At 37.7% G+C, this 23,540-nt stretch overlaps 1 protein-coding gene across 1 annotated transcript in view; it reads right to left on the bottom strand.

Annotated features, from left to right (window-relative positions):
• Positions 1-23,540, bottom strand: part of tmem39a (transmembrane protein 39A) — a 94,360-nt gene that overhangs the window by 42,219 nt on the left and 28,601 nt on the right. The window contains exons 2-3 of the mRNA XM_028800100.2: positions 20,640-20,833; positions 1,241-1,463 (exon numbers count right to left, since the gene is read on the bottom strand). Coding sequence (XP_028655933.1) covers positions 1,241-1,463; positions 20,640-20,752 — 336 coding nt within the window. The 5' untranslated portion in view covers positions 20,753-20,833. The remainder of the gene's footprint in view (positions 1-1,240; positions 1,464-20,639; positions 20,834-23,540) is intronic.

Here is a 23,540-nt window from a genome sequence, read left to right as displayed (position 1 = left end):
TTCTCCACATAACCAATCACCACACGATAAACGTCTTTGTGAAATTAAAACTAGTTATAAACTTTGCCCACGGAGTGTTCAGAACTTTTAAAATATCTTCGTTATACATGTTTAATTATGCCATCCATTCAGAGTTGCGCCCATCTCTGAACGAGTCGCCAGCACATCGAAGGATAAATACAAGCAAAACATACACTAGCAGGGTCAATATAGCACAACAAAACTCCACATCCTACATGACTTTGAAAGGAAACTGAAGCGCCGAGTAAACCCACCAGAAAAACATGCAAATGCAAGGCAGGCACGCCGGCCTGGCCCCATATGATTAATGCATGCTTTAATGCATTTCACCATGAAAATTATATTAAGTATTTATTTTAGCATTCTAAATGTTCAGAGAGAAGGAAGATCATGAAGTAAATGTATTCTGTGCGGCGATCGCTGCCGGCGCCTCCTGTTAGTGCAAGAAGAAGTCAGTTTAAGAATCACTTAACACAAAGCATTTAATGTGCTATATAACTTATGACGGGGTTTGAAAACATGTCGTCACACTATTACACAGTACGCAGGTACATTACACTGTATTGAAAACAAATGAAACAAGTACAACTTGGCTTGCAGTATTATCCAGTAGTATAGAAACAGTATTTACACATCTGACCTTTTAAAACTAAAGTATCTCCAGGCTCTCTGTCCATTTTCACCACGCAGCATTCCTATGCTATCGCCCACTATTTGGTGGTGTAGCAGTGAAAAAGAGCCCTAGTGCAACAAATCTGTGTTTAGCGGTGTAGCAGTAAAAAAGGTCCCCACTTGAACAGTTTCCCGCTGCGCCACGTTCCGAACGTCGTTTAGGCAATTTAAACCGGTGTTGCGGTATAAGAAAAATCCATATCATGAAAAAAATAAAAAATGGTTTTCGGTATGAACCGGTATACCGCCCAGCACTAGTCCAATATTATGTTAGCCATTTCTATTACTCTCAAAATCTCAGCATAACATCTAGGTATATCCCATGCATATTAAGAAAATTTAAATTGGGTGTAGATGTCAATAAAAAACCTAATTTCTGTTTACATTATATGGGTTTTGCGTAATTCCAATTTTAAAACTGAACTACTCAATACGACTTGAAAGAAATATTATGGCATTTCACTATTTAGCAATTGTAAAATAAACTAAGACTCTACAAAAAGAAACTTTCTAATACAAAGCTGTAAAGAATAAAAAACAGAATTACCAGTGAGGTAGAGGCAGCAGGGTGGCTGTAAGGGTACCACCAGATTGTTTTGTAAATGTTTATATACTGGACGAAGAGGGCAACCAACAGATAAATGAAGAACAGGAACTCGAACAGAAGACTTCCATCCAAGGGAAGGTCAGGGATACGACAGTGACGGACAGGCTCAGGGGTGATCAGGGCAGTGATTGGAGGGGCTGAGAGACCAACTGTGTTACTGGCCCTACAAAACAGTAATAAAAAAAAATTAATAAACAAAGAAATAAACAAAGTGAAAACAAGGCAAAATTAAATGTACAATAAAATAACAACCCCAGAATAATTACTTGGTGGAGGATTATGTAGAGATAACTTCTGAAAAGTCAGTCAAGTTTGTCAGTCACAAACCTGCTTAATCCATGTCAGGGTTGCTAGGGGTCAGAGCCTATCTCAGCAGCACTAGACAAAAGGAAGAAAAAAGCTCTAAACATTGTGCCGATCCATCATAGGGTGCAACAACACACACACACACACACACACAACCTCTTACTCACACGCATACTGGGGGCTAATCAAATCAGCATATTTTTGAGGATGTTGGAGGAAAACCTGAGTATCCCGTGAAAAACCCCACACAGAAATAGTAAGAATGTACAAAACCTTACAGACAAAGATGGGGCACATAATCTGCACTCTTAACACTGGGTGTATGATGTGGCAGCACAACCCATTGCTCCAAAATACTGAACTACAACACAGTGGTATTGGGGTGAAGAGGGGAAATATTAATTCACAAGCAGTTACCTTAAAGTGTATTTATAAGCAGAAAAGAGCAGAGAATATGTATAATTTGTAGCCAGCCTTCCAGTGTGAGGAAAACTAGGCAGTTCATGGCTTCACCTATGGCAGATATTTTCACTAAATGCTCACAGAAACCCACCAATGGAAACAATTTTATGAAATTATTTTTTAAGAGTTATACTTCCGATGCTAAATCTCTGAGCAAAATGTAAAATGTACCATCTCAAGTAGGAAATGTTTGTGCCTTCATTAAATCTTCAGATTCTTTGTAATTAGGTTTAACAATAATTAGGTTTCACAGTTACTATTCAATTGTGTACCCAAATGTTTATACTTACAAATTACTGTATTTTTAGATTTTTACAAAATGTCTGAATGTAAAGGTTGAATGTGAAATAAATCATAATGATCAATACAAGTTGCTTCCTTTTTGTATTTGAAGATATCGAAATATCTGCAAGATGGTATAAATTGGAAATTTCTACTGGCCCAAATTAACCAGATGAAAAATACACAGCATTATATCACGGATTAACTGTGAACAGATCATAAATGAGAGGCCACAAAAGCAATAGCTGTATCTTGGTTAAATTGTGGAAAGGTAGTTGACAGCCAGAACAAATCAATAGTACTAACAAGTGTAGAAGACAATACCCTGAAAACAAAAAAAATGGTTTAAAAACCATATCTTCTACACACGAGACTGAAAAGTATTATATAACGTAAAATGAGTTTTGCCATGGTTGGTAAATTTTGCCGATCAACATCAGTACAAAGTGTTTTACACAGTTAATATGCTGTGTTTGCAGGTGACCCTGTTCACCGAATATTTCCTGGAAATTTTGTGTGTGGCCAGCTTAGATTTCCCAAGTGCCCCATGATGCACTGCAAGTTCAACATGACATCATAGAGTGGTGGCAATCATGTGCAGAACTTTCATAGGTGTACTGTAAGCATAATTAATCTCACATTGAAGTCACTGCTTTCCGCCTGTTTTCATTTGTGAGTAGATTGCAGACTATAAAGATAAAATTATGAAACTACTTTGTTCTTCATCACAGATTTATTGTACGTTGTATCCTCACATGTTATGCTCTTTGCTATGTAGCACAGATCAGGTACAGACAGACACTGCCTATCAAGAATATAACACTGATCACTTCCACCACAGGCTTTCTGGGTGTGCTGGTACGCATTGGTATGCATGTATTATCTACTGGTACTCGGAAGCTCAAACAGGGAAGGGCTGGTACGAAGCAGCACAAACCAACCTTCAAGTCCTGGCAGCAACAGATGCAGCCAAGTTGCTGGCTACACACCAGCCCATGAAAGGTAATTTGCAATTAGCCATGCTGTGTGGCACCTTGTCAAAACAAACTTTTAGGTTTGTGACCATTTTCATTATTTTGTTTGTGGTTATTTCGTCTATGCCTGCCTCACAGATTAGGTCACATTTATGGCTGCTATAATTGGCCCAACAAAGTTGGCAGATACTTCTCTAGGTCTGGGAGATACTTAAGACTATTGAACAATTATAATCCACTAAAAACTAGTTCAGTTCCTCATTCCCCATTGACTTCAATACAATTCATGGGGTTCAGCATGTTCTCCCAACACTTCTGTGATTTTGCTGAACTCATGATGAAACAAACTCCACAGGGTTCACTCATCACTAATCACCAATAAGCTGGAATGCAAGACGTCTGGCAAACAAACAGGTCATTTGATCCATCTGGAGACCAATGAATGGTTTGGGGAAGATGGCAATTAAGGCTATTTGCAACCAGCATTTTTTAATGCCATAATTTTAGCAAAGTTTTTTAAAAGGCAGATTGTTAGTAAAATGGCCTCATTTCTTTAAAATTGAAATTAAATTGAAAACAAGAAGCACTTTCAATTTATAATTTCATCACTATTAGTAAAGAACCTTCAGCTAATTAAAGGGAAAAACAATGACAAGTTTACACAGTATAACTAAAGCATTTGTAATTAAATAACAAAGTAATCTGTCTGTGGCAGGGCATGAAATTAATAGTTTTGGGTGTCACTAACTGAAACCCAGGGGCATTTTATAAACAATCGGGGCATTTTGCAAAATGTTCCTAATAAGATTTTACCTTATGAGAATGGAGAAACTATTTAGCCTAATTAATATTAGAAAAAAAGTAATATTAAGCAATTTATGCATTCTATAGTCTTGGCCAAAAGTTTTGAGAATGACACAAATATTAATTTCACAAAGTTTTTATGATGGCAATTTGTATATACTCCAGAATATTATGAAGAGTGATCAGATATATTGCAATTAATTGTCCCTCTTTGCCATGAAAATAAAATTAATCCCAAAAAACCCATTCCCACTGCACTTCAGCTTTGCACACAAAAGGACCTGCTGACACAATTTTAGTGATCCTCTCAGTAACACAGGTGAGAGTGTTGACAAGAACAAGGCTGGAGTTCACTCTGTCATGCTGATTGATTTAGAATAGAGAGATTCAATTGTTGTGAAGAAGGCTTCAGGGCACCCAAGCCTTACAGCAAGCACCAGAACCGTTACCTAAAGTTGATTCAGCCCCGGGATCAGGACACCACCAGTACAGAGCTTGCTCAGGAATGGCAACATGCAGTGCATGCACAATGAGGCAAACACTTTTGGAGGATGGCCTGATGTCAAGAAGGGCAGCAAAGAAGCCACTTCTCTCCAAGAAAAATATCAGGAACAGTCCGATATTCTGTAAAAGGTACAGGGATTAGACTGAGGACTGAAAAAAAGATTGTCCAGAGAAGAAAAGGTGAGCACTACCATCAGTCCTGTGTCATGCCAACAGTAAAGCATCCTGAGACCATTCATGTGTGGGGTTGCTTCTCAGCCAAGGGAGTGGGCACACTCACAACTTTGCCTAAGAACACAGCCACGAATAAAGAATGGTACCAAAACATCCTCTGAGAGCAACTTCTCCCAACCATCCATGAACAGTTTGGTGACAAACAATGCCTTTTACCAGCATGGAGCACCGTGCCATAAAGCAAAAGTGATAACTAAGTGGCTCACTGAACAAAACATCGAAATTTTGGGTTCATGGCCAGGAAACTCCGCAGACCTTAATCTAAATGAGAACCTGTGGTCAATCCTCATGCGGCGGGTGGACAAACAAAAATCCACAAATTCTGACAAACTCCAAGCATTGATTACGCATGACTGGGCTGCCAGTCAGTCAGGATTTGGCCCAGAAGTTGATTGACAGCATGCCAGGACGAATTGCAGAGTTCTTGAAAAAGAAAGGCCAACACTGCAAATATTGACTGTTTGTATAAACTTAATGTAACTGTCAATAAATGCCTTTGAAACTTATGAAATGCTTGTAATTATACTTCAGTATACAACAGAAACATCTGGCAAAAGGATCTAAAAAAACTGAAGCAGCAAACTTTGTGAAAACCAATACTTGTGTCATTCTCAAAACTTTTGGCCCCGACTATTTCCTTTCATTTATTAAAAATGACAAAACAAGCAATATGCAATATATTAATCCAAACCCCAAGAAAACAAGCTTTAGAAAAGTCAGTGGTACTTAAAATACTTCAGATGGAGGACAAATTTGTCAAAGATACAAAGGCTTGCGCCTATAGTCAGTTGTTAGCACAATTTCATGATACAATTAACACATTTATTTTACTAAAGGTATTTATGTGAAGAATGCTAAAATTCAAATCTATTGTTACTGGATTTGTATTCCAATGTCCAAGACTTCAGGCATGATCGGCACACCAGCTATAAAGACAGTATTATACCAGTCAGTCTGACAGCAGTGATGCAGCACAAGTCACCTGCCGCATTGGGTCAAGGAAGCCGATATCAAAAAAATTTTTTTTGAGAGAGACAGACAGAAACTGACAGACAGACATGATGAGCAATAAAGGCTAACTGGAGAGGGACTGAGTTTGAAGAAATGTTGAACAAGAAAAAAAGTTAAAAGAAGCGAACAAAAGTAGAAGAGGAAGAAACAATACTGGAGTAAAGGTTATTACTGTAATTACTGGGGTTCCTAGGTTTGGTTCTGGTTGATTGCAGTAGTTTTAAGATTTTGTTCTAACCCAGATAATTAATTAGCAGCCAGGCCAGATGGAACTGTGTAGCAAGAAAATTGGGCATCTAGCACTGTAAAAATTTTTTTTAACTGTTTTACCTTAGGAAATGGAAATTAGCCTTTCAAAATTCAGAGGCCTATACTCAACTGCAAAAAGGTCTTGCCTTACACTGTCACAGAGAGGAACCTCATAAAAAAATTTAGATGCTCACTATTAACTGATATGTACTTCGAGCTTTTAACACATATACTGGAGGTTGTGAAAATGTTCCTCACCAGTAGTCCAAACACTGAAGAGTGTGAACATGCTTTTTCAGGATTAAACCTCATCTTTAATAACATGAGGACCCACTTAATTGTCCAAGGATGACAAATTTTAATGTAGCTGTACACCTGTATATAGATCACTGGCTGTGGTCAACTAAATGCATTTGACACTGTAAAGGACACCCTGAATTTTAAACACTGAAGTTTAAAGTTGGTGATATTTTTGACTGAAAAAAATAAATCAGTGGGGTTTAAATTAGGTCTGAAAACAAAATGTGAATACAATATTAATACACTATTTCAGTTCATTTTTGATAAAATATTTTTCAGTACACTTGAAAAACACCATACATTAACAGGGCAAAATCCATTAAAAATATTACTTGCTGATAAATATTTATACAATTTGAGGAATTTATAAAGTTACTCTGTGTAGAAATCTGCATATTTTGAGGATACAGATATCATACTGAAAATGCTGAAAACTTTCTAAAATGTGTTAAAACTATGCCTTCTAGAAGCCAATTCTGATACTTGAAAGACAATGATTGATTTAATTTGAACAATTTACAGTGAAAAGGTTTACATTAGAAGTCCCTTTCAAAGAAGGAACATGTTCATGTTATGTATATTTTTCTACAACTGGCATCTATCTTCATACAGAAGAATATTTTATGGAGGAGGCAACTCCCAAATAATGTACTATACTGCAGTAGACAAAACACGCAGAGAAAGAACATCAAAGATAATGGCGATTTTCTCAGATGTAGACAGTCATACAATTAGATAATATAATGAATAGTGGAACAATTCCCTTTTTCAGGCCCTAAATGTTTGTGAATGTGTTTTTAATTGTGAAAAATAATTCAATCATCTATTGAAAACATATTCATCCATAGCAATATTTCTTCAGTTAACAGGGTCAGCTTCTCCATCAGTTATGTTTCTGCACTAATAGACTTTAAATTTACCAACTATCTAATGAAGTATATATAATAAACTTGTACATCAATTACACTTTGGTTAAGTGTTTAAAAAAAATAAAAATTGGACAGAGTAGTAGTTGTATTCTCACATGTAATGATTCATATAGTGACACTCCAATCAACACACAACACATTGCCATTCTCCTGGGCTATTATAAACAAAAATGTATTAAAATACATTAACGGAAAATACCAATCCTCTAAAGTAGAAGAAATGCACATAATGAAGAACAAACTTCACATATTTTGCATAATCAACTTTCAAAACATGTAATACACTCTTAATTGGTGGCTCTGAGGCTAGGGATCTACGCCGGCAATTGAAAGGTTGCCAGTTCGAATCCTGTAAATGCCGGAAGTGGCTCTACTCCATTGGCCCTTGAGCACGGCCCTTAACCTGCAACTGCTTCGTCCTCAGTATGACATTAATCTGCATACAACCCTGCAAGCATGTCCTTCGACATACTGGGAAAACTTGGGGGTTGGTGGCAGGATTGGCACTCCAGCCACAAAAAAAAAAAAAAAAAAACAAAAAAAAACAAATCCACACACTGTTCCAGAGGGGTGCTGAGGTGTCACCTGCTGTACTGGGGTACCAGTCCAGGTGATTTGTTGTGTGGTGGGTTTGACAATGACATCATCGTTATAACCACATGCTTCCATCTCTTTTATATTATATATATATATATATATATATATATATATATATCTATATATATCTATATATCTCTATATCTATATATATCTATATATATATATATATTAATATATATATTTATATATATCTATATCTATATCTATATCTATATATATATATATATATATACTGGCATGCCTCCGCATAAACTCAAAATTATAATAGGTTCAGACGTCATGCTTCTCAGAAACCTCATGCCAGCAAGAAGTCTCTGTGATGGCACTAGACTGACTGTTACCAGCATTCACCGCAGTACATGTATCGCAGCTCCTACCTCACAAACTGTCCTTATTCCCCGGATATCCCTGACCCCATCAGATTCAAATTTGCTTTTTACTTTTACACACAAACAATTTCCTGTTATATTGGCCTTTGCAATGACAATTAATAAGGCACAAGGACAAACTTTCAAAACAATATGCCTGTATCTGCCAAAACCAGTTTTCAGTCACGGACAATTGTAATGTTGCTCTCTCCAGAGTTCCATCTTTTCATTCACTTACAGTCGTATCCTCAAACCCACCCTATTTGGACAACTATCTTTCAGGAAGTGTTCACCCATCAATAAATAATTATGCGGCGCATGCTACGCCGCAGGTTGGCTAGTCAATATTATTTCAACAAGATTGGGGGCGCCAAATACTTTGCACAAGGGTGCCCCATACCCACTGTGCGGCACTGCATAGGTACAGGCTGCTGTGAATAAAACATTTTTGACAAATAATTATTTATTCAGAAAATATTATGTACATCTTAGTTATTAAATTTAAGTTAAAATTTTAATGCATGCATCTTCTTTGCCTTAACCAGTTCTTCTATGTTTGGCTTTGTTTTGGCCAGAGCAACTCTCATATCATTTGTCGCGTCTAATCTGTTTCAAGATTTTGTTTTGATAGTACATAGTGTGGAAAAAGCTGTCTCACACTCATAGGTGGTTGCGAATGGAATCAGCACTCTTACAGACATCTTTGCAACATCGGGATAGGACTATGCCATTTCAATCCAAAAATCACTACAACACATTTCACGGAAAACAAATTTTGCACCCCCATCATTTATCAAATCAACAAACTGTTCTTGAATTAAATTGTCCTCCGAAGGCAGGTCACTAATGGAGAGAACGAGTTATTGATAAATCGTTGGTATTTTTCAAATTCTCGTAGGTCAGGAAAATAGTGAAAAATTTCTTCGCTAAGAATTGATACATGCTGTTTCATCACCTCAAGGATATCGTCATCAACGTTAAGCTCATTTTCATCAATATATGTGTTCAGCTGTAGAAATGGGGCAACTTTCCATGCCGTAGTTCGAGCTTCATTTTGAAAGATGTCAGTTTTTCGTGACAATGGAGCACTGTGATATCTTTTCCTTGCAGCGCCAGGTTGATAGAATTCACAGATTCAAATATGTCGACCAAAAATGACAGGGATATATGAAAACGGACATCGGAGAATTTTGCGTGCATGTCTGGTTTGGCATCTTGCAAAAAGTGCTGAATTTTAACAAGGTTCCAAGTAGAGCTTCAACATGCAACAAGAAGAAATGGGAGTGAGACAAAACATTTGTTGAGCATGCAATTTAATGAAAACAACGATTAAACTGAAACAGGCTGTTTTACAGCTGATCAAAATTTTAGGACCACATGCCTTTAAAAGGCCAAATCTGTGCAAAGATGTGGATTCATTGTCATTTTCTGTCAGGTAGTCACACGTTCTGATGGCAAAGGCAAAAAAAACTCTCCCTTTTTGAACGTGGTCGGGTTGTTAAACTGCTGAACTGCATAAGCAGGGTCTCTCACAGCACGCCATCGCTGCTGAGGTGGGACGCAGTAAGACAGTCATTTGGAATTTCTTAAATGATCCTGAGGGTTATGGAACAAAAAGGTCAAGTGGAAGACCCAAAAAAATTTCACCAGCACTGAGCTGGAGGATCCAATTGGCTGTCCGTCAAGACACTGGACGATCCTCGACCCAAATTAAGGCTATTACTGGCGCTGACTGCAGCCCCATAACCATCAGACGGCATCTGAGACTGAAGGGCTTCAAAAACAAAAAACGTCTTCAAAGACCTCGTCTCCTTGAACGCCACAGAACTGCTCGTTTGCACTTTGCAAGAGAGCACCAAACATGGGACATTCAAAGGTGGAAGAAAGTTTTATTCTCTGATGAGAAAAAATTTAACCTTGATGGTCCTGATGGTTTCCAACGTTACTGGCATGACAAGCAGATCCCACCTGAGATGTTTTCTACGTGCCACAGTGGAGGGGGCGCCATAATGGTCTGGGGTGCTTTTTCCTTCAGTGGAACAATGGAGCTTCAGGAAGTGCAGGGGCGTCAAACGGCCGATGGCTATGTTCAGATGTTGCAGAGAGCATTCCTCATGACTGAGGGCCCTCGTCTGTCTGGTAACGACTGGGTTTTTCAACAGGACAACACTACAGTACACAATGCCCGCAGGACAAGGGACTTCTTCCAGGAGAATAACATCACTCTTTTGGCCCATCCTGCTTTTTCAAGTGGTCTTAAACTTTTGATCATGACTGTATACATGATGCCCATATGCTTAGGTCTGAAATGTGTCGTTTTGAACTTTCTGCGAGTGGTTCTTACCACTTGGAGAAATGTTCCCACTCACCTCATGGAAACGCTTGCATCAAGCATGCCGCAATGAATTTTTGAAGTGATCAACAAGAACGGTGGAGCTACTCAGTACTGAGTTCATGTTTGGAAGTTTGATTTCTGTTTTGGGGGGGTTTACGGGTTTTTTTGGAGGTGTGGTCTTAAACTTTTGATCTGCTGTAAAACAGCCCGTTTCAGTTTAATCATTGTTTTCATTAAATTGCATGCTCAACAAATGTTTTGTCTCACTCCCATTTCTTCTTGTTGCACGTTGAAGCTCTACTTGGAACCTTGTTAAGATCCAACCATGCAAAATATGATTTTTTGCCATTTTTCAAGTGGTCTTAAACTTTTGATCAGGACTGTATGAAAACACTCTTTAAAACTTTCCCTTTGGAAAGCCATCTCACGTGTGAGTGCAACAAGTGTGTTTCAAATTCTGAATCACTTTCTTTGCATAACTCAGAAAACAAACGAGAGTTAAGTGCGTTAGATTTAATGAAGTTTACTGCTGTAATTTGCTTCTAAAATATACGAAAACTGTTCGCAAGTGTTTTGATTCTACAAAGAATCGATCATTTTTGATTATGATAAAAATAATAAGAGCTGGTTTGTGCCGAGCGATAACGGTGGGAAAACAATGCGGTGGCAGCGAATAACGGAACAGCGGATTAGTGGTTGGGTCTAGATGGTGGGGGTAATGACGGCACTCCGTCACTTACTTCCCCTCAGATGGTAAAGGTTAATAATTATAAAAATATAAATTGTATAAATATGCAATCATTTCTCACGGTCCCACTGAAACCACTAGGCCAACAGTTTGAGAACCGATGATCTAGAGATTGTTAAAGAGTAATGTTTGACATTTTTGAGAGGGAAAGAGCACAGCTATGTGTGTCTTAGGGGATACCTGCTCATTGGTGGAGATATCACGGCCATGTGCTCTTCTCCCCACGGGGGGGATGCTCTCCCGTCAGAGCTGAGCACGATCAGATACAGTGGTAACTTCTGACGTTGGAACATACCTACCTTCCTCTTGGCCAGATACCTTGGCAACTTTTTACATTTTTGACAAAGAGATCATAGCTACATTCTCACCACTGATAGCAAAATCAAAAATATTGTATATCAAGGCCCTCAGATACGAAAGCCATCAATATAATTTTTTTTTTTTTTAAAAATCGAGTTTTAAAGTTTGACCTGTTTCACTACTGCACGGGCGGAGCTGCAAGGGACAGCTAGTTATAAATAATTTTGCATTTTAATAAAAAATATTTTGTCACAGTGGTCATGTAATTGAACAGGATTCATCAACTGATTAACCCTTTCCATTTCCTGTCCCATAAACTTTGTAATTTTAATACAGCAGTTTCACTGGCCTCGTTGCCTAAAGGGTCATTTCAGGTCAAATCAACCAATGGCCCATGCGCATTGGACATTCTGGGAAAATTACCAGGTGTACCCATGTTAGTCAAGAGGCAGATTGTAATTTTTTATTGATGTAAGATCAATACTTGTCAAGATACAGACAGTTTAGCAAAGGAAGGGAGTGTCGATTTTATCCAGTCTCATTTTTCATCACATTTCACAAGTCCACAGCTCAAGAACTAAACCACCGAGTAGGCTCAGACTTTACACGCTGGTGCATTAACTGGTATAGTATGGGACAAAATTAAAACATTTGGTCCAGATGACCCTACATGGTCAAAGCAGCCCCTTGAAATTAATCAAAATTTAATTTGAATTTTTGGTTTAGCAATGTATGGCCTTATAAGCACATATTTGTCCTTGTGCTTAGAAGCTGAATGTGCCACATGTCAATAATAGTAATCATTGAGTTTTCAATCAGTAAGTTTTCAAAAAAATGACAAGCTTTTTCATATCAAATGACAATGTTCTCTCTCATGTTACTGAACAGAGAATGCAATTCTCCATGGCCAAAAGAGTATCTGGTACTCGAGAATACCACTGTTAAATCCCTACAGAAGATGGCAAACTCAAAGTCAGCTGGGTATCTAGTGAAGACATTCAATTGACTGTCCGAATATTCACCACTGAAGCAGCAGCAGAGATCCTGTCCTCTCACAATCTCACTCCTGATGGATCAGAAGTGTCCCTCACATTAAACCAGTGTACCATTGGAAGCTATGTTGTATGCATGTATAATGAAAAACGTTTTATTGGTGTGATTCATGACAAGAGTGAAGTGGAATCAGACATCCTGATATGTTTCATGCATCCAAACTATCCTGCACAGTCTTTCCATTGGCCACCTACAGACTATATTTGTTGAGTGACATTGTGCTGCTTAGTGCAATCTACAATTGTCAGTGGGAGGCAGTACCATCTTAAACTCAAAGACAAAGATGCCCTACACTCCGCACTACGATTGAAACAGAAATGAAATGGGTCACATTCCTGCTGCTGCAATACCAAGATATTATTATTTCATAAAGACTACTGTTGTATTTAATGATAAATCAGTATCCTCTATTATAAAAGAAAATCTTGAGATGAGACGAGACTATTGCCAAGAGACTTTTTCAAGTTGTTAGAGGGGGTTCCACCCTCCTCTCAACCATTTCCAGTTAACGGCCCATGCTCACAGTCCTCTCACCTCTCATTCGTGTAAATGCTTTTGTCAGACACAGTTCCTGCACTCTCAGCTCTTATAAATTTTTACGTTTTCCTCACTTTGTTCCCAATAAAAGAAGACTTATGTCCAAATCTTATCATAATGACTACTGTTGTATTTAATGATAAATCAAGCAACAGTTGTTCATGTGTTGTGCTTAATGTGCCCTTGGTGATTTATTTTTTTCCCCATTAATCCTATACCCAAATTAGTGATGAAAAAACTTGATTATCATTACTGACAAATGGTGCATTTAACCCATGTTTAGAATGGAAAATAAAAATGAAAGATTCATATAGGAAAAGTAAGACTTGTTTTTTGAGAAAGAAGTGACCATGTAGCATACAGGAAAAACTAATTGTAAAAACGTATGGACATTCCTACAGTACATTTAGCTGGTCTGAAAATTAGCCCCAAAATGATTTTTTTTCACATTTGTGAGGTCTGCTGGTCAAACCTTGATGCAGTTTCTTGTTTGTTTATAGCCTACTGAAAAGTCCTGTGTAGGTATCTAAACAGGGAAAAAAACTCAGCAGGTTGTACCAAAAGTATGCTTTCTAAAAGCCTAAAAATGGCAAAGTCAAAGATTCAAAACATTGTTTTTCCAATTTTGAAGGTCTGCTCTTACCAATTGGTGTCGTCTGGACCAAACATTTTGATGTTGTTATTTACTATACCTGTAAAGTTACCAGTATGCAAATATGAGCCTCCGGTGGTTTAGTTCTTGAGATATGGTCTTGTGAATTTGATAAAAAAAAGTTAGTGTCAAATTTGACAACCTTTCCCTCACAAAATTGGGTCTATCTTGGAAAGTGTTGATCTTACATCAAAATAATTTTACAGGGTGTCCTCTGGATAATGTGGGTAAAACTGGTATTTTTCCAGAATTTGTTGAGACCAAAGTGCATGGGTTTTCTGGAAAATTGGTTGATTTGACATGCAATGACCCTAAAGTAACTAAAGGCATCTACCAAGACGAGAAGCTTGAGAACACAAAAATAATTGTTGCAAATGAACACACTAGTCCCTAGTGTAATTGCAAATTGTCTATGCTGAAATTATACCAATCTTCCAATAAGATAAATTTGTCAATAACAATACTGTTAAAAAACAGCTTATGGAGGGAAAAGTGTAAACATTTCATGTTTATCCAGGGACTGTAAGTAATAACTTTACATTTATAAATAAAATATACATTCTTATTTAGCAAAACTGACAATTTAAGATTTCCACTGGTAACTGGAGAAAAAAAGCTACATTGTAATTAAGAGTTGCAAGTTGTTATGTTTCTCTAAACTGATATGTATACATACAGTATACATTGTCTCATGCACGCAACAGCATACACAGTTATTCCAAAAGCCTTGGCTCAATTTGCATGGAAGCCAGGATGGGCACATATGCAAATAATTATATTTCCATATCAGTTATGATCACAGTAACTGATACACTAGATTGTCACTAACTCCGTTTTCTATGAAATGGACTAGGAATTTTTGTATTGTCACTTCATCATACACCAAATATACTTTTATTGAACAGTCGTCAGTGACATATATAATTAAGAGAGTCCAGTTGATCATTCTAGCATATCAAGACATTCAGTACATCGGCCATATAGATGCAATAGCGAAACAATACTAATGTAATTGTATTAGAAGGAAGGTTCTAGTGTTAAGGTGAAAAGACATAATGGAAGATCTAATGCACTGTGCAACAGACAAACACAATGTCTTTCACTATTTACAAAAATATACAGCACCTACAATGGAGAATACCTCAAACTATGGGCTAACAACCCACATAGACATAACTCATTTGACAGGATCCTCTGTGCTATTCGTCATTAAACAACACCACAACTGTGTCTGGACTAATACTGGCCATAGTCAGTTGCACTTCTGCCCTGGAGCTGATTAGCACCACTATTATACCAGGACACAATACAGCAATGGTACAATCCAGAAAACATTCTTGACAGACAAGTCACCTGAAGTCTTAAAGTGCAACACCTCCAAATTTAGGTGGTTACCTCAGCTAATATCAGGGGCTGTCTGACCATCCTACAAAATCTGTCTTCAGTCAAAACACCTCTCCTGCAAAGAATGTCTGATGATATTTTCCAACAGAACAGAGTCCTGGTGTTATTCAACATCATCTTACAGGAACATTTATGTGATACTGGCACCACTTCTTAGACCACCATATTTTGGAATCTATTCAGCACTGTAAAGGTCACTCTAGGGCAGTGTTTCCCAAACTTGGTCCTGGTGAACCCCTGTGGCTGCAGGTTTTTGTTCCAACCGGATTCCTAATCAGTGACAACACCTGATAGCACTGATCTCATTTAATTAGCTGGTATTTTTTTTTCTTTTATTCGACATTCAGAAAAGCATAGCAGCATGATTTTTACATTTATAAGACATTTAGAAATATTTCTGCTTTTGCTATAGATTTAAATACTTAACTCTCTTTTGTTGATTTCATTATACTTTGCCCTTTCTCTGTGCAGTTTTTCCCCCTTTGTTGCATCTTAATAATGACAATTTAAAACGAGCAGAGCAGACACGCAGGCAAACAATACTAAATAATCAAAGGCTGAAAGTACTTTAGCAACCGACCCACTAATCAGTAAATAATGGATTAATTAAACAATTAGAAGACCTAGAAAAGTAGAATGAAAATCAAGATGAAAATACTGTTAAAAAGAAAAAAAAATACATTATTCCTATATACAGTGCATCCGGAAAGTATTCACAGCGCATCACTTTTTCCACATTTTGTTATGTTACAGCCTTATTCCAAAATGGATTAAATTCATTTTTTTCCTCAGAATTCTACACACAACACCCCATATTGACAACGTGAAAAAAGTTTACTTGAGGCTTTTGCAAATTTATTAAAAATAAAAAAAACTGAGAAATCACATGTACATAAGTTTTCACAGCCTTTGCTCAATACTTTGTCGATGCACCTTTGGCAGCAATCACAGCCTCAAGTCTTTTTGAATATGATACCGCAAGCTTGGGACACCTATCCTTGGCCAGTTTCGCCCATTCCTCTTTGCAGCACCATCAGGTTGGATGGGAAGTGTCGGTGCACAGTCATTTTAAGATCTCTCCAGAGATGTTCAATCGGATTCAAGTCTGGGCTCTGGCTGGGCCACTCAAGGACATTCACAGAGTTGTCCTGATGCCACTCCTTTGATATCTTGGCTGTGTGCTTAGGGTCGTTGTCCTGCTGAAAGATGAACTGTCGCCCCTGTCTGAGGTCAAGAGCGCTCTGGAGCAGGTTTTCATCCAGGATGTTTCTGTACATTGCTGCAGTCTCTTTCCCTTTATCCTGACTAGTCTCCCAGTCCCTGCCGCTGAAAAATATCCCCACAGCATGATGCTGCCACCACCATATGCTTCACTGTAGGGATGGTATTGGGCTGGTGATGAGCGGTGCCTGGTTTCCTCCAAACGTGAAGCCTGGCATTCACAGCAAAGAGTTCAATCTTTGTCTCATCAGACCAGAGAATTTTCTTTCTTATGGTCTGAGAGTCCTTCAGGTGCCTTTTGGCAAACTCCAGCCGGGCTGCCATGTGCCTTTTACTAAGGAGTGGCTTCCGTCTGGCCACTCTACCATACAGGCCTGATTGGTGGATTGCTGCAGAGATGGTTGTCCTTCTGGAAGGTTCTCCTCTCTCCACAGAGGACCTCTGGAGCTCTGACAGAGTGACCATTGGGTTCTTGGTCACCTCCCTGACTAAGGCCCTTCTCCCCCGATCGCTCAGTTTAGATGGCCAGAAATCTTTCTGTATCCTTCCCCAGATTTGTGCCTCGAGACAATCCTGTCTCGGAGGTCTACAGACAATTCCTTTGACTTCATGCTTGGTTTGTGCTCTGACATGAACTGTCAACTGTGGGACCTTATATAGACAGGTGTGTGCCTTTCCAAATCATATCCAATCAACTGAATTTACCACAGGTGGACTCTAATTAAGCTGCAGAAACATCTCAAGGATGATCAGGGGAAACAGGATGCACCTGATCTCAATTTTGAGCTTCATGGCAAAGGCTGTGAATACTTATGTACATGTGCTTTGTCAATTTGTTTATTTTTAATAAATTTGCACAAATCTCAAATAAACTTTTTTCACGTTGTCATTATGGGGTGTTGTGTGTAGAATTCTGAGGAAAAAATTTAATTTAATCCATTTTGGAATAAGGCTGTAATATACAGTAATCCCTCGCTATATCGTGCTTCGTCTTTCGTGGCTTCACTCTATCGCAGATTTTATATGTAAGCATATCTAAATGCATAATGAGTATTCTTCACTGCTTCGCGGGTTTCTGCGGACAATGGGTGTTTTTACTTCTGGTACTTGCTCCCTCAGTTGGTTTGCCCTGTTGATTTCATACAAGAGATCCTATTGGCTGAGGAGCTACCCAATCAGAGCATGCAGTTAAGTTCCTGTGTGCTGCTGATTTGCTCAGCGACGGAGTGCTGCATTAACCAGGAAGTCTAATCTCACTCATTCAGCATTAACGTGCCCCTGCTACTGCTTCAGGGGCCGTGTCCAAGCGCCAACAGAAGATGCAAATGATTGCAGAAAAGGTAAAAGTTTTGGATATGTTGAAGGAAGGAAACAGCTACACCGCTGCAGGACACCATTACAGCATCAATGAGTCCATGATTCTTTTTATTTAAAAAGGAGGAAAAGCATATAAGATCTACGGCTGCAGTGTCCTTTAACCAGGGTGCAAAACGAGTTGCAAGTGGACGTGATAAGTCAGTAGTCTGGATGGAATGTGCTTTAGGGATTTGGATTGAAGAGTGCTGGAAGAAGAACAACGGCGGTGCTAAACAGTCGCCTCAAGAGGCTCCTTTAGAAGAGCTGTAACGCTATCCTTTGTTGTGCAGTAAAATTAAACTCATCGTTATCGGACAAGTCGTCGTGTCATTGTTGGTGAGTAACCATAATTAATTATTTACGTACAGTACTTATTACATGTACATAGTTTAGTGTACACATATTTTACTGTATACAATTTTTCTTGCATTGTACGTATTTATTGCTGGTGGCCTGTCTGTCGTAATGAATGTAACATGTGATATTGGAGACGCTCGATATCTTTAAAATAATATTTAGGTTTTACTGTATGTAAATAGTGTTTACATACATAATTTCAACGAATCTTACCTAATATCTAAGAGAATACAAAGGGTTTATGCTGTATAATTGTGCGTGAATAGTGTGGGAGAGTTTATAAGGGCTTAAAATATATAAAAATAACCATTTAAACATATGGTTTCTACTTCGCGGATGGCTCTGGAATGCAACCCCCATGATGGAGGAGGGATTACTGTAACAAAATGTGGAAAAAGTGATACGCTGTGAATACTTTCCGGATGCACTGTAACTGCTTGGTACATTTGAATTTATTTTTTTTTTTTAGCAAACTTAGTTTTCTAATTTCTATATTGTTCCCTAAACACAGAACTTGGGAAATATCAGTTCACTTAATTAGCCCAGGAGTTCAATTAAAAACAGAAGCTGGTTGGAACAAAAAACTGCAGCCACAGGGGTTCACCAGGACCGAGTCTGGGAAACACTGCTCTAGGGCAACAACTGTCTGTTTCAAAACCTCCCTGGACCACCACTTTTCTGGAAGACATAGATGCACACAACATGTGCCGGAAGATACCATTACCTGTATGTATTGCTTGTATCACTACCAAAGGAATGTTTGTACCCCCACGTCATACGCCCCTCAAATACTAATTATTCCCATTTTGGTCTAATAAATCATTTATTTACTTTAGTTTTTCAACAATTTCTTGAGACACCATTCAACCTTGTGTTGCTTTTCATGTTGACTGGACCACTACTTTTAGGTGAATCTACTGGTCTTCGTCTTGAAATAAAATAAAGAAAAACAAGAAAATAACTAACTATGGATGGATGGAAGAAGCATGTGAAAGTTATTTTAAATAAGGCATTGTGTACAGAACACACACCCTGGATAAGAATAAAAATGATTAAATAGTGCAGGGAGTGATACAAATGTTACACAATCACACTGGCATGCAAAATGTGAGGCATCATTTAAAAAAAAAAAAAAAAAGAAAAAAATCATAAGTTTTCAAGTACAATTATTGGATATTACCAATAGTTTTCTAAGCACAAGTCAAACCTATCATTTTTAAAGAAACATTTTATGTATGTTTGAGAAAGGATGATTGACACTACATGTATGCCACTGACACATCAATATCATAGTCTTACAATTTAAGGGCAGAATAAGTGCAAAACAACAGTAAGGAGGATCTTGGAAGGCTTGGAATGAGACGATACATGATTTTCTCGGAGACACTTTAACGTCCCGCGAGAGAAGGCAGTGAGACAAAAGGACAGCTGCTGTACATGCTTTAAATGATCGACATGCAGCCAGCAACTGATCTGACCGCATCTCCTTAGCGTGTGTTCAGCGCACCCCCCCCTTCACAACACGATTGGCAGAGATGCAAAGCGGCTGGCACGTAGTGTGTCCCGGGGGTTTGGGGGTGGTCGAGCAAAGCGAGCAGGGGGCAAAGCCCCCTAGTATTTTAAAAATATAAAGATCTAAAATAATTTTAAATGCCAAGGATAGTTTTCACACGATTATGGAAAGTTTCAGTAAAAGAGTTTCTGGAGGAAGTTTTTATATATACTGTAACAGTATGTAAAAATTCACATGAAACACAGATAACACAACATTCTAAAACCTGCTTGATCCAATTCAGGGTTGTTAGGGAGCAAAGTTTATTCCCGCAGCACTGGGTACAAGGCAAGACCAAACCCTTGGTAGTGAGCCAATACACAGCACTAAAGCAGACCGACAAAGCAAATGTAGAACTGTCAGTAACCTAACTTGCACGCTTTTGGGAATGTCTGAAATGAATCAGTTTAACTACAGGAAAATGAACACAAACAGAAATATCACACAAGGAGCATAACCCACAACGCAAAAACTGTAAAGCACTAGTGCTAAACACAGCACCACTCTACATTCCTGAAATAGACTTCATAAAATTAAACACAAAAATATCACACAAGCTTGTTCTTAAGTTTAGAAAGGATATATATCTAGCTGAACACATTTAATTTAAGTCATCCACAATTCTTTCACATTAACTCCAAAAACTGTAAAAATGTATGACTAACCCAAGTGTAGGTAAAGGAAAAAAAATCAGAATAAAGAAATGTTTCTTGTTTCATGTAAAATCCTGCCACCAATAATACATTTTCTAAGCAGAAACCATTTCAAAATTACCATTATATATTAGAAAATACAAAATACCTATTTCTGAGGCCAGTTCCGTTGCTGCAGCTTCCTCCTACAAGAGTCTGTAGAGATGGCAATGCTGACCGGCTCAGCTGCTGCCGACTCGGACCCCGCCTTCCACCAGGCATGGCAAGGAACCAAACCAATTCGGGGGACAACAGGATGTTCCACCCCGAGAACACAGTATAGATCCCAGCACTGCCTGACCTCTGTGAACAGAGAACAAAAATACTGAAACATTTACTGGCACAACATTTAAACATTTTAACCAAACAGATATTGATTTTTATGTTTATACTTTAATTGTTTAACACTGTTCAAGCATAACAATGTTAAGAATAATCATGAAGACTCGTATAACTTGCACAAGTTCCTGCCTAATGGTGACACGTAACAGAAGTAAACATCTATAAAGGAATGTCAGCTTCAGTGAATTTGACTACATAAATCCAGTATGAAAATATTTTTCTGTATGATATTTTAAAACTACGAAACTCTAAATTATTTTTAATGTGGTACTGTTTTATGGGGGAAAAAAGGAAAATAAAAGGAACATATGCCATTTGTATAAGTAGTCAATCCTTGTATTGTGAAAACTCGAAGATTACAGCAGTGAGAAACTATTCCCTAACAAAAAGACAATTACCTTAACTACTGTGCTCAATCCATTCTTTAAAATAACTTCCACATTTTATGTATAAAACACCAGTAAAAAGGAGCAATATTATGGAAATAAACCTAAAGGACAACAGATAAAATGAAGTCTACAAACAAGGCCAAGAAAAAAACAATTCATTAGAAAAATGATACAAAATGTTGGGCAGGGAGCACTGTTGTTTCAATGATCAGAAACTGGAAGCTATCTTAAATCAATCACATGCTGCCTAGAAAAGTATGTCTCAAACAAGAAGGGGCCATCTGTGAAAAGTTACAGAGATAACAATATCATTGAAGGACCCATAGAATTCTACAGCTGAGACTAGAGCAAAATACACCAGTAAACCATACCAGGAGCTCTGTATAACATTGCCTTTATAGGAGGATGGCACGAAAGAAGTCATTACTTTAAAAGAACTATATAAAAGCAAGTCAGTGAGACAAGGTTTTAAGGTCAGGTCAGATTAAAAAATACCCTAAACACATGATCAAATTTACCTTGGAGAGGCAAAAATTTAAATGCCCTACAATGAATCAGTTAAAGTCCTGATCAGACTGAAAATCTGCAGCATTTGAAAATTGCAGTGCATGACCATCACCTGATTAACCTGGACAATCCAGTGCAAATAAACCTACAAGAATAAGCAATGTTACAAAGATGGAATATACTTACCCCAAATAGGTAGTAAATCTTATTGCTACAAAAGGTGGTTCAATTGAATGATTTAGGATTTAATGTTTAGGCAAATGTACTTCCTTAACCCCAATAACAGTAATTTGGAGGAGAATGGGTTTAGGTCTGGGCGACACTAAAGATCAACACCATATATACCATAAATGTGATGCATTTTCTCACAATGTGAAATATTACCAAATGAAACCATTTTTCCCCAAAAACATAATTTCCATAAACAGCTATGCTTTAAAGAAACATCTCAAATAGCACACTTTTTCTAAACATTTTTTATTTTATGCCTCCTTTACTTGAGTTTCCACTATATGTGCTGTGTTCAAAACCTTGCCTGCCTTGCTGGCATCAGCGTTTGTCTATCAGTAAACACTGCACTCTCGCTCCCTCCATCCCTCTCAATTTGATTGTTTTATATATTGTATAGGGAAAGACAAAGCTCTTAATTCATTACCTTTGCAAATCACAGATCATAATAAATGTACATATACGTTTATGATTTTCATCATTTGTAATAGTCCCAAATTATGTACTTGCATATACGCACCTTTTCTGGCTCAGTCTGAGAGTCATAGAATTGAGCATGGAGGATATCTAATCCTTTCATTGCTAATTTTAAATATAAAGAAATCCAGTACTTCATGCACACAACTTGGAAAACATTTTAAGTTAAACATTGCAAACTGCTGTTTGTTAAAGTGGCAAGACACAGTACATACCCAAGGACAAAACAGACCACTAAGTTGGATAAGATAACACAACACCATAAGTTAATTATTCAAAACAAACTTTCATACAGTCATTTGGTGCACATTTTACCTGCTAAATAAAACTACAAAGTCAATATTGAGAAAAAAAAATGTCCAGTGATGCAGTTTACTCAAATACTGTAGAAAGAAAATAAGGAAAAAAAACAAAACACACACACACACACACTATGAAAGCTATTGCTTTTATTCCTGCATGTAATGTTTCAGTAACAAAGAACAATGAATGAATGGATGATGATTTACACCAGGGGTCTCCAGATCTAGTCCTGGAGGGCCACAGTGGCTGCAGGTTTTCAGTTTAACCCAATTCTTAATTAGTGACCCGTTTTTGACAATATAACATTTATGTAAAACACAGATTTCGAACTGTAGTGTGCTTAGGCATTTAATTGGTTTGCTATAGATTATACACCACCACTCTTGCTTTCTAAATAGTGGATGCATTTTCTTTTTGTGTTATTACTGACTTGTACCATTTGTGAGACTAGTTCAGCTGTTCACAAGAAAGCTGTTCGCTTTAATACATGTTATTCTATTTTATAACAAATCAAATAAAACTCCATTCTAAATGGTACCCTCTGCTTTACAAACTATACCATAATACTCTAGAATCCCATTAGATTCACACTTAAAATTACAGGTACTTAACCTACTCAACACTTCCCTCTGACTTTTTGAGCCACTACAGAAGTTGTCTGCAATTGTTCCACAGGGCTTAATAAATACAATATACATACATAAATAATGTAATACATAACTAATACATACATAACTGTGGATTGCCTAAGCCAATACTGATTT

The sequence above is a fragment of the Erpetoichthys calabaricus genome, chromosome 4 (assembly GCF_900747795.2).
Source record: "Erpetoichthys calabaricus chromosome 4, fErpCal1.3, whole genome shotgun sequence".
Taxonomy (NCBI): domain Eukaryota; kingdom Metazoa; phylum Chordata; class Cladistia; order Polypteriformes; family Polypteridae; genus Erpetoichthys; species Erpetoichthys calabaricus.
Note: the sequence above shows the minus strand (reverse complement) of the source record. Positions and strands in the feature narration are given on the sequence as shown.